This window comes from Solanum tuberosum, unplaced genomic scaffold, assembly GCF_000226075.1.
Source record: "Solanum tuberosum cultivar DM 1-3 516 R44 unplaced genomic scaffold, SolTub_3.0 scf00251, whole genome shotgun sequence".
Classification (NCBI taxonomy): Eukaryota; Viridiplantae; Streptophyta; class Magnoliopsida; order Solanales; family Solanaceae; genus Solanum; species Solanum tuberosum.
In genome coordinates, this window is record NW_006239173.1 from 301,953 (window position 1) to 314,102 (window position 12,150).

The 12,150-nt window shown below is 33.4% G+C and overlaps 2 protein-coding genes across 3 annotated transcripts; both read right to left on the reverse strand.

The window, feature by feature from the left end:
* Positions 1-226: 226 nt before the first annotated feature.
* Positions 227-2,399, reverse strand: LOC102596137 (alpha-1,6-mannosyl-glycoprotein 2-beta-N-acetylglucosaminyltransferase). Its single transcript, XM_006357579.2, has one exon. The coding sequence runs from the start codon at positions 1,855-1,857 to the stop codon at positions 595-597; it is 1,263 nt and encodes a 420-aa protein (XP_006357641.1). The 5' UTR covers positions 1,858-2,399; the 3' UTR covers positions 227-594.
* A 3,870-nt stretch (positions 2,400-6,269) lies between these two features.
* On the reverse strand, positions 6,270-10,728 carry LOC102596474 (SNF1-related protein kinase regulatory subunit beta-2-like). Of its 2 annotated transcripts, none has more exons than XM_006357580.2 (5): positions 10,414-10,728; positions 10,039-10,220; positions 8,695-8,879; positions 8,449-8,611; positions 6,270-6,912 (listed from the first exon to the last, which is right to left on the reverse strand). In XM_006357580.2, the coding sequence occupies exons 1-5, from the start codon at positions 10,415-10,417 to the stop codon at positions 6,577-6,579; spliced, it is 870 nt and encodes a 289-aa protein (XP_006357642.1). In that variant the 5' UTR covers positions 10,418-10,728; the 3' UTR covers positions 6,270-6,576. The 2 variants fall into 2 exon arrangements, with proteins under 2 accessions (XP_006357642.1, XP_015169014.1); XM_015313528.1 differs by lacking the exon at positions 10,414-10,728 and adding an exon at positions 10,375-10,399.
* Positions 10,729-12,150: the final 1,422 nt, after the last annotated feature.

Consider the following 12,150-nt stretch of genomic DNA (forward strand, 5'->3'; position numbering starts at 1 on the left):
CCCCCACCCCCCCCCCCCCCCCCCAAAAGAAAGTATGTGCAGCAAGCATCGGCATTTTTCTACCATTAATTTAGTACCTTATCCAGAAAAAAAATATCTATCACTGCATACCGCCCAAATAAAAGAAGAACCTTAAGAGAAAGAAAAAATTCTTGGACAACATAGGTATAGGAGCAACCAAGGAATTTAAAAGTTACCCTTCTGTAAACATAAACAAAAAACTATAAAAAAACAAAATTTAGTGTGCATTCAATAATAGCTGGCCTGTGAATGTAAAACCCAATGTCATTCCTACAATTTTACACACTGTTACACCTAATAATGATCTGCATGGGAAACACAAAGATCCAAACCTTAAAAGTAGTATGATTGTGAAGCTCCGAGTGCCACTCTTCAGAAAGGGGATGCAAAACAAAATTTAGTATGCACTCAATAATAGCTGGCCTGTGAATGTAAAACATAACGTCATTCCTAAAACTTTACACATGTTTTACACTAAGAGTGATTTCCATGGGAAACCAGAATTTCCAGACCTTAAAAGTAGTATGGTTGTGAAGCTCAGAATATCACTCTTCAGAAAGGGGAAGACCACCCTCAGACATACATTTTAGCAAACTCCATACACAGTTCGCGATCCCGTGCATCTCCCCAGCCTCCCCATCCCTTGAAACCAGCCTGATATCCTGCCTGGTGCTCATATTTCCGAACTTCCCATTCTGGTTTGATATTTGCCACTTTATCAATTTCATCGACAACAATATTCACATTGCCATTGTCCATACAAGCTAGATTACGACTATGACCTTGATGCAAACCACATTTCCCAAAATGAACGGCACTGGTCCTAGACCCTCGTAATGTGTAAACTGGTGAACCAAATGAAGGATAAACTGTCGACCACATTGTTATATCCCAATTGTAATCATCAAAAGAGCAAAATCCTGCTGCCTTATTATGAATTTTCCTCCACACTGTCCGGTTAAATGCATAACCCACATTGCCCATCCTTTCTGCAACTAAAGATTCCCATCGCTCTCCCCTCGACTTCACTTCAGATGGCGCTAGATTGGCAGCATAACAGTCGGGGCACTTTTTTGACTTCAACTCAGTAAGTAACTGCATATTGCGATATGCATTGGGATAAATGAAATGGTCTTCTTCTATGAAGAGAATATGACCTGAGTGGTGACGAGTCTCCGTTAGCCCATCCCACACAGTATTCATCATCCACCACCAATGATGCTTCAACGAGACAATTGTCGGTGACCGGTGGTTTCCATACTGATCAGGAGTTCCCTCACAATGTTTCTCAGCTGGATCATCTTTATCTTTACAATCTCTAGGAGATACACCTGGAAAACTATTGGAAAAGATGTGAGGCGAGTAAGGGGCAAATATTTGTTTCACTTGGCAGAACTTGATGCCTTCCACAATCTTGTTCATCTCTTCAAAATATCCATCATGACTAACAATCAGCAGAGTCTCACTAATTCCTTCCACGCGAGAAAGGCTATCGATCACGATTTGAAGATACTGGGGCCGGTTATGAACATACAAAACAATAACTACATGATCTTTCACCAACTTTGGATAGAAATCCAAGTTTCTTGGAGGGATCTGATTCCTTTTATGCAAGCTAACAGACAACTCATTTTGCAAGAGGAGTTTCGGAATTTTCGGTTCAATAATTTCAATACTTTCAGTACTCTCATAAATGTCACTGTTTATCAAACTAGAAATTGTATTAGTCCTAAAGAGAATCAAAATCAAAACTATTCCAAACACAGTTATCAATGCTACAGATACTAAACGCCTAAAAACTGCATCTTTCATTCTTCCTTTTTTACATGAAGCCATAACTAAACTATCTCTATAACACACAAACAACTCTATCAAGAACAGGAAATGAATCCAACTTGTTAAAAGCTAAAACCTTTACAGCTATTACCAAAGAACTGACATTAAAACAGTAGCTTACAGATCAAAAAGGAGAATCAAGAACCTTCAAAGTTGGATTTTTTAGCACACCCAATGAAGAGATTTACAACCCCAACAGTACTGAACTCGAAGAATTTCAGATGTAGTGGTCAAAATAGACAAAACCCATCAATATAAAAACAAGAAAACTACAAGGGGTTTTGAATTTTTTGACCAATTCCAAAGGGAGATAATATCAAAGATTGATCAAACTATATGAAATATCAAATTTTGGAGGCTCAGATTTATGGCAAAAATATCCAAGAACAGTCAAAGTGTGCAATAAAGTCCAGTCCAGAAACGACTAATGAACAATCAAGAAGAGAAAAGTCTTGAGGACACAAAAGTAAAAAACCTACATCTTTTGGGGGCTAATCTAGAGATATGATAGACTTTGGGTTCTTCAGTGGAAACTTCACAAAAGTACAAGAAGGGGGAGGGGGGGTTGTTAATAAATTGAAGTAGTTTTTAAGTTAACTAAAGTTTAAAAGAGAGCACATTATAAAGTTCATTTTCGACCCAATTGGACTTTTCTCTCTCCTCTCATATAAAATAGGAAAAAAATTATCTAATACACAATTTATTTTATTATATTTTACAAAAATTTCTACTCTTTCTAATTTCGGATACATCACTTCACGCGATGTATCAAAACGTTGAGTGATGTTTCGAAACCGAGAAGCGATATATCGGGACGTTGAAGGTTGTATTTGAAATCGGGACGCGATGTATCATGATATTTTGGGATGTATTCGGATTCCACCAAATTTAAGAAATTTTTGTAATTTGAAAAAGAGTAGAGATATGATGTAATTAACTCTTAGCACTATAGAATTTGTATAAAATATACTAGGTATTGGTGCTTTGTATTGGTGATTTGTGTTGACGGATACTGATGATTGATAATCTATCATGGTGATTGATGATGATGATATTCGGTATAATAGATAGTTTATGTGGTAATGATTATTGGTGATTAGTGGTGGAGTCAGAAATTAGGTGAAAAATGTACAAAAATCTCATCTCAAGTGTATTAAAGATTTGCAAAATTAAATATACTTTAACTTCTCGAACTAGTACAGGTCCAAACCAAAGCCAAAGCTCACTCATAATATTGACAATGAACATCTGCACACCACATAATTTTTTGACAAAGTGTACGCTAGATGACCCTTTTGTCTATGGCTTCACCATGTTGGTGATGATGATTAGCAGTGACAACTGACAACATCTAAACTATGCTGATTTGAGGAAACGATGGTTATGGATAAGAATGGCAAATGAGTGAGTCGAGTTGAATATGAATTGATCAAAACGAATTAAACAAAAATGAAAAAAATACTCAACTCAATTCATATTTTAGATGAATAAAAACGAGTCATTCAATGGATAATTGGGTACCCATATTATAGTAAAGATCTTGTTAAAAGATTTAAAAATAAAATGTTTTATCACACTCCTCACCCCCCACCCCCACAGAAAAAAGTAAAACTTTTTAAAATTATTTTTAAAAAAAAATATTTTTTTTATTTCCACCTACCCTAACCCGACCCACAACCCCTGCCACCCCCCACCCCCAACAAACCCCTACATCCATGCCTAAATTTTTTTATTTTACCCATTTCACTATCCACTTATAGATGAGTGATATGCATATTGTTAGTCTTTTATTCATTTTAAATGAATTGGATATCAGTTAATTTAAAATAGATAAATATAAGTAGATACCCATATAAATTATCATTTTGTCACCCCTAGTTATGACAAACAATGATGGTTATGGTGGGTGAGTAGTACTAGTATTTGATAAATGATAGATAACGGATTCAGTTAGCAATGGAAGTAGTAGATAGAGTAATTTTGAAATGTCACCTTTGTTAAAAAAAGAAATTTGATAGATAACATCTAGCTAATAATATCAATACTTTCTTATAAATGTTAATCATTTAAATTTATTCAAAGTCATAAATAGTATTTGATTTTTTTTATAAAAAAAACTTAATAGTTGAGATTTAATTAAAATATTAAAATAAATCTATTCAATAATTAAAAAATATTTTAAAATTATTTTAATGAGATCTGAATACTAAGTTCAAACTTCTATTGTGTAAATAAATGAATGGAAACAAATGAGGTTTAAATAAGTGATTGGTGAAGATGTATGTACTCGTCAATATTATCACTTAATGTGGAATTTGTTTTTATTATGAGCAAGTTATTGAAAAAATATCTACTTCAAATGGTTTCGATTGAAATTCTAGATTTATAAATATTAAGTGTGACACCCTTACGAATAATGATCCTTCTAATGGTTCCAGCAGTTAAAGCTCAGGTTTACCACTTTAAGGCTACACAAAAACATGCTAAATCAGTAACAAATCAATAAGATATTCTTTATCAGTTTTCGGTTTATCAATTTTGGTCATTAACGGTTTGATTTTCGGTTTACCCAATAAGAAAATGTTCATAAAATAAATATATGATTTCTCATTTCTATAATAATTTGGCGCGATACAGTGACACAAACAAATCAGCTGTAAATGTTTTGATATAGTTAAACAAGAAATATAATGAGAAATTGCATCAATAAGAGTAGATGTAGTACGAAAGTTACAATTACATGTTACAACCAAAACATAATATGGAATTTCTTATGTAAAGTAGAAGTACTGTGACGTGTGAAGTGTGTAGACCGTAGTGTAGAGTACTGATATAGTGTCTAGTTATATTAAATTATTAATATTTAAAATTTATGAAGGGTGTAGTAGTAAATTTTAATCGTCTTAATAGGTTATCGGTTTACCCAATAACCCAATACTAAAAACCGATACTAAACCGATAACCCAATATTTTTCTTTTATAAAATCATTAAAAACCAGTTAACCTAATAACAATAATCCAATAACATTTTTTCGGTTCGTTTTATTGATCGGTTTGATTTTTGCACTCTTAGATGCAAGTTCGAGTCAAGTAAATTTTAACTAAATCAATAGTATAAGTCGAAATTTTGTATCGTCTTGCTTTGCGCTAGAGATTGTTACTATTCAAAGCAGTATAACACCCGAAAATTCAAAATTGATTTTGCCATAGGTTACTATTCAAAGCAGGGTGGTACCCAAAAATTTAAAATTTTGAATCCGTCTTTGCTTCAAATATTGTTATTGGCTAAATAAAACCATTTACATGTGCTCCACCTAAATATTGAACCAAGTGTCATGATATTTTTCAAATAGTGAAGTTGAGTCATGAGACCCTTGTTGTGAATTTGCTCTTCCTATTGATTTCTCCATCCACTCACACCCCTTATAAATATTGGAAACTTATGTCTTCACAAGGGGATGAATAATGATTGTGTAATTATTAACTAATTATAGTTATTTTTTAAGCAATTTATTAATTTTTGTATTGTTTTGATTTTATTGTTTCTGCTCTTTTTATAGATAAAACTTGTTTATTCTTAATACTCTAGTATCTTTCATTGTCAAATATTTTTTAGGACAATTTCTAATCATCTTGTAAGATATTTATGACGTTGCAAAATATAAGTTTGTAAATAGATATTATTTCATTTTCAAAGCTAATTATAGAACCTTCATGAGCCATCAGACCATTTTTTTATTTTTTTTTTTAAAAACAAATAATATTTACAAAGAAGAAGCCCAAAACCATCAGTAATGAGAATACATTCACGATGAAAAATATAAAATAGCTAAAATTAGAAATATAATCAGGTAAAATAACTATCATTTGCTTAATTATGATTCGTAGCTACATGTTAAAAGGGGGAGAGGCAAGCGAGATTGGGAGAGGGCAGAGAGAGAGGAGAGAGACAAATTGTATGTGTATATCTGCTGGATAATTGTATATATATCACTAGTATGTATATGTATCAATGATTGTATATGCATATCTGATGGATTGTACATGTAATTAGTATGTATATGTATCAACAAATACAATTGTATTAACGAATACAGTTTGTATCAATGAATAAACTGTATCAAGTTCAACATTCGTATTTGTATAATTGATTGTTATCATTTGTATGAATATTGTATCAATGAATACATATATATTTGTATTTTGTATCACTAAAAAGAATTTGTATAGTTGACCCTCATCATTTGTATTTGTATAATTGATTATTATAATTTGTATTTGAATTGAAAGAGAAGCGACATATAGAGGCGATAGAAGGGGACAGGGAAAGGAGAGAGGCGAGGGAGAGATGACAAAGAGAGGAGAGAGGCAAGCTAGAGATTAGAGGCAGAGAGAAAATAGCTACAAAATCCTAACTATAACTACAAATTATAATTCTTTCAAAAACTACAGTGGTGTACTGTAAATACATATTACATACAGATATTCAGAAGCATCACATTGGTAAATATCACATGAAGATACAAAAACAAAATCAAGATTTCATCGTGATTTTCTGTAAGATTCAGATGCTTACTTCTGAAATGATTGTCAAAACAACAAAAAAGCACTTGCATTATGTAGTAGAGACCTTTTCTTACATAGATCATCTTTGGTATTCAAAATGAATCCATTGGCAGATTCCTTGACTTCCAACTCCAGAAAATTTCGCAAGTGTTTTCACTTTTTTAAGTTTTTCAAGGACTTGTAAAGTACTGCTGTCACATATTTGGTGCGGAATCTATGTGTTGAACTTAGTACCACCATTGATTGACTGCTACGGGTTTTCTGTATGTAAAGATGGTTCAGTACTGCTGGTAATGGCTTCTGAAATGTCTCCACACTACCAGCAGATGAAGACGGTTGGTCCAGGGGTGTCTGTTGTAACAGAGGAGGCAAATCAGGTAGTTTTTCGTTAAAATCTTCTGAACTGAAAGGTGCATTGCTGTAGCTAGACTCAGGGGAAGGAGGTGCTTCTGACCAATTGGTGTTGTTTAGGACCTCTGGAATAATATCCTGCATAGTATGAGTTGAAAGTAAAATCATTATGTTGATCATAGGAAATGATAATCACATGACAGGGTAATAGAGAAGAGACGATTAACGTGCTCCTTATAGACTATTGTCCTTTAGGCTTCATCATATGAAGCAAGAAGTAGAACCACCTTCAGGTTCAGCACAATAAGGCATTCCCTTAATAAAATTAGTACACGTGTTAATTCAAATTATCAAAACCCTCATGAGTAGGAAGTCAAATGTATTAAGAAGGGAAGTGCTCTCAACATCCCAATTAAGAACTGACTGCATGAGGGGACAGTGTTCAAGAAGAGTACAGTATGCTAAGTTACAACTTTTTTCCAGATTCAATAACATTTGCAGTAACAGTATACAGAGAGGTCACCTAGCTTGCTTGGCAACATTAGTGCCAGTGACCAAATTGTCTTGCATTTTACAAAGGAAGCACTCGAATTAACTAAATCTGAAAGAATTCCAGTCTTCCAGCATTGCAATTGTATGATTGTGCAATGTCATTTCTAATGTCGCGTGCCTGGTTTAAATTGAGCTCTAACAACACCTTAGATCTTAGTAATTAAGGACAGAGAAACAAGCTTAGGCCTGTGAAAATGGAAATCCTCATTATTCTACAGTAGTAAAGTCGGAGAAGATTAAACAAAGATTTTTCAAAGTGTAAATGTTTACAAGATACTGAGAAGTAAAAGAAAAGAAAACAACAGACAATGACATAGAGCCACAGCTACTGCTTTTTCTTGGCCTCCCCGACCAGATTCTTTTTCAGAAGACTAATTAGGCAGTTATATTCATTACACATCTTTGAAATCCAAAACTCTCAATAACAGATTTACAGGTGAATCCTTTCAATTTTAAGTAGTATATATCCCAGATGATACAATCTTGTTAGCATCCTATGACATAACTAACAGATTAAGCACATTGAAGGAGTTTAGTTTTGCCTCTTCATATTGCTTTTGTTTCTTCACCTTGTTTGGCAATGAGATAAAGGAACAAACGACGCCACTATCCTATTAATCTATTTTTCTGGTCTACATGTGAGTCATATACTTGAGGGATTACACTGGGTATGTTGTTGTACATGTAAGTGATATAACAGCCATTCTTACATTAGATGGTGAATTTTTTTATGCTCGTTGGAAATCTCGGAGGGCACAAGGGCAGAAAGAACAAAATTTATTATTAGGCCTGGAAAAAGGTAATGATAGCTGCATCAGATGATGACAAGATCTGGATTCAGGAAGCAGCACTGTAACCTTATCTTCAGCTACTTGTTTTAACTTCAGATCTTTTCCCAGTATCTCAATCTCGTCACAGCCTAACAAGACTATTTACCACCTTTTCCCCTTAAATACTTTAGCATATAAATAATTTATGCTTTCACAACTAACGTCTCGCCAGTCATTGACATATGCAAATGTGTGATCATTTTACTGTGGTATATATCGACAAGGAGATCAAATGAATCACACCAAGTATCCAATGTTGAGAGCTAAATCAGAATGGTTCACAAAAGATTACCTGCAAGTCCAAGACATTGAACACATTACCCGTATCGTCACGTTCACATGGCAAATCTGGAGCATATCTCCATTGTCCATCTACAATAAACCGGTAATGATACACGCCTGATGGCAACACCTTCATGACAGTGAAGTCCTTGTCTGTTCTTTGTAGGAAATCTCTATTGTAAAAAAGTGAAATCACCTCGTAAACAAGCTTACGGGACAGAATACAACAAAAGAAAGAAGAATCAATCAAACATACTTTGTCTTCCAGCCATCCCATGATCCCTCAATAGCAACTTCATGTCCCCCATGACTCCATGCGATCATTGTTGGTATCCCATTTTCACAAGGCATATCCCCATACTCCATTGTGTTTTGCACTATGTTACCACTTTGATTTTGCATTAATATTTCATCAGGCCTTTGTAAGGGGAAAACTGGAACCTGCAGAATAGAGTTTCTATAAAGATGAATAGTTGGAATCTAACTGAACATAGAGGAAAGTTTCAATGCCTAAATTCTACTAAAAGTTCCACTGAGGAATTGAAACAAGTGAGCTGTAAAAAAAAAGGGGCATATATTTATGCTTCACATTTTTTATGTCAGTTGGTCCCCCTCCATATTATGTGACTAACAAATGGCCAAATGATCTTCTTTTGAGTCCATTAACATACCAGACACAACACATTAACCCCACAAAATTTGTACAACAGGCAGGAATCTTATACTACTACCACTTAAATCTCCCAACTCCAAAAGTAACTTACTCCACTTCAGGCAAAAACCACCTACCAAATATATTCTTCACAAAACACAATTATAGTTCAAGAAGAGCTTTAAACAATTTAAGCATTCCCTTCTAAAGTATACTGCCAAAAAGTTATATAAAAAGATCTACAGTACTAGAAGAAGACTTGATTTTCTTGAAACAGATATATTATATACATATAACACACCTTCACTCCAAATAAAAGAATACCAATGACTTACCACAACACAAGGTTAAATAGGTAAGTTATGGTACCTAGGTCTAACTCAATCTAAAACTAGCTCATGAGGTGAAGATTATCTACACCCATATACGAAAACCACCAGTCCATTCTCAATCAATGTGGGATTCTAGCCACTCTATCACCCCCTTCCTGCTAAGCCCAACTGAAGCGTGGATCGAAAGCCCAAATGGATATGGACCAGACTCTAATACCATATAAAGATATGACTGCAACAACCACATACTTTAGGACTATGAGGCTTATCACTACCTTGTGAAGGTAGAGAGGCTTTTTCCGAAAGACCCTCACTTCAAGCGCAACAAAACCATATATGAAGAAGGAGACAGCGAAAAGAATACAGCAAGTAACACGGAGATGGTGCAAAGTCTACAATGAATATATGACACTTGAGTCTAATTTAATTCCAAAAACTAACTCACGAGGGGTTTTTCCCAAGTCTATATAAGCAAACCACCACTCTATTCCGCTACTAATGTGGTGGGGTGCTAACCCACTCTAATAAAATAAACAAAAAAAATTGTATCTTGATAATGCCAACCTAACTAACATAAAAATATACTATAATACTTTCTTTTTTTCACTCCTCTTACCTGTGGAGTGAAAATCAAAGGAGAGTGATGATAAGCTTTAGAACTATGAGGAGGAGACTGAACCATGGAATCTGGAAACAAACCATACTCCATATATTCCTCCTCTCCATGTTCTTGATTCTTGATTCCAGAGCTCTCTGCACTTTCTTCATCTTTCTTCTTCCCACTCACATTCCCCATTACTGCATAATACAAAACCCCCACTTCATATCTCAAACAAAATCATCTAAATTCCATATCTAAACCTCAAAAAAACACATAAAAATCAAAACTTTCCTAGACTAAAAAAACAGAAAAAGAAAAGGAAAGCCATGCCAGTTAAAGAAAGAAACAAACCTAGAAATACACAGAGAGATGAAGGATTTGGTAACTTACCCATTACCTTTATATATATATATATATATATGTATAAAAATTTAGAGGAACCCCAGAAAGCAAATCAAGAATTTTAACTCAAAGGGCAGGTAGCATGATTTCTGCAGCTTTGTGTAATTGATTGATGGAAAGCTTATTTTGTCATTTTTCTCTCTTTCTCTTTCTCTTTCTCTTTCTACTTCAACTGCTACTCTTTGTAATGAATGATAAAGAAAAGAAAAGGCAACTGAAATAATGGGGAAAAAAAGTGTTTTTATTCTCCAATGAGTTTGGAAGATACTTTGGTAGACTAATAATGCTTTGTTTAAATAAAGGAATGTTCCATTATTTTGGAAAAAAGTTTCATCAGTTTTTTACTTTATATATTACACTTCATGCACCTACCAATCACATCTTGCAATTTTGCAACACTGCACATTATATACTTTATGTTAAATTACTTTTTTTCTCCTTCAAACTTTGAGTCAGTTTAAAATCGATCCGAAATCGATAATCTGAATATATATAAGTTACTGGCTTTATTGATAATGGGTTATTAGTTTAGCAGTTCTGATAATGGTTTTGATTTATTTTATTATCGAGTTATTAGTTCTTAACGGTTTGATGTTTTTTTAACCGACAACCTAATAGTAAATTAAATAATTATATTTACATTATTTAGTATATAAAGTCCTTGATTTAGAGTTTAGTTTCGTATTTTTATTTTTGACGGTCTCAAACTCTCGGTTATGTAACAATTTGAGTGTGTTTGCTTTTGAGCAATATGCAATCAATCAACTCATGTGCGTAGTTTTTTTGGTTTGTCACCTTGTTTATAAGTGACTTTCAGTGATTTTCTTTTTGTATCAAATCTTATCGATTAAATAGATTTCCATAATCAATAACCGAAAAGTCAATATGATTCTATAACGATTTAACATGTTTACAAATCAATAAGTGATAAGTCGAACCGATAAACTTCAAATTAAAATAGAACCGAATCGACCGATACGCAATCCTACTCTATTCTAAAATGACCTTTGAGGTATTCATGTGGAAAACATTTGAGTGGCATCTAGCCTGTAGCGGATATAAGAATTTAGTAAAGAGTATGCAAATTTTCTTCTCAATTATGTTAAGAATATGCAAATATAACTAACATTTAATTTTTGTACATCATATAATTTTTTAACGAATGCACTAGACTACCTTTCTCCTAAGGTGGCTCCGCCTATGGATCTTGGCATCTAGCTAGCTAGTCCTTGCTATAGTTTTAGTTTAACTATTCAGATTAACTTTTTAATAAATGTACTTTAACTCCATGATTAGCGATTTATGTTAGTTCCTAAGCATGCATAAAGTAATATTAGTCACTAAATCGATGTTATGCGCTTTTATTAGTCACTTTGCATTATTTTTATCTCGAGTTAAAAAATTTAGTAGAATGAATGAGATTCTTTCATTTCTGATTAAAGATTTTAAGTTTTTGTTTAGTTTCTTAAGAGGATGCATTGGCAAAGCTAATTAGCGTGTAGAAATAGTATAATCTTTTGTTAGAAAAATTATATTACATAAATGTAGATTTGACAAGGCCAAAATTCAGACTTTTGTAAAAACATCTTTAATATGTTATCTTAAGTTAAAGAATTTTATATTGTCAATATATAAAATTTAATTGCGTTCTTTTAAGCTTCTTTTCACGTATTTCCGGAAGATAGTGGGAAACAAAGTTTGGAAGGGGACATTGTCGGTTCATAT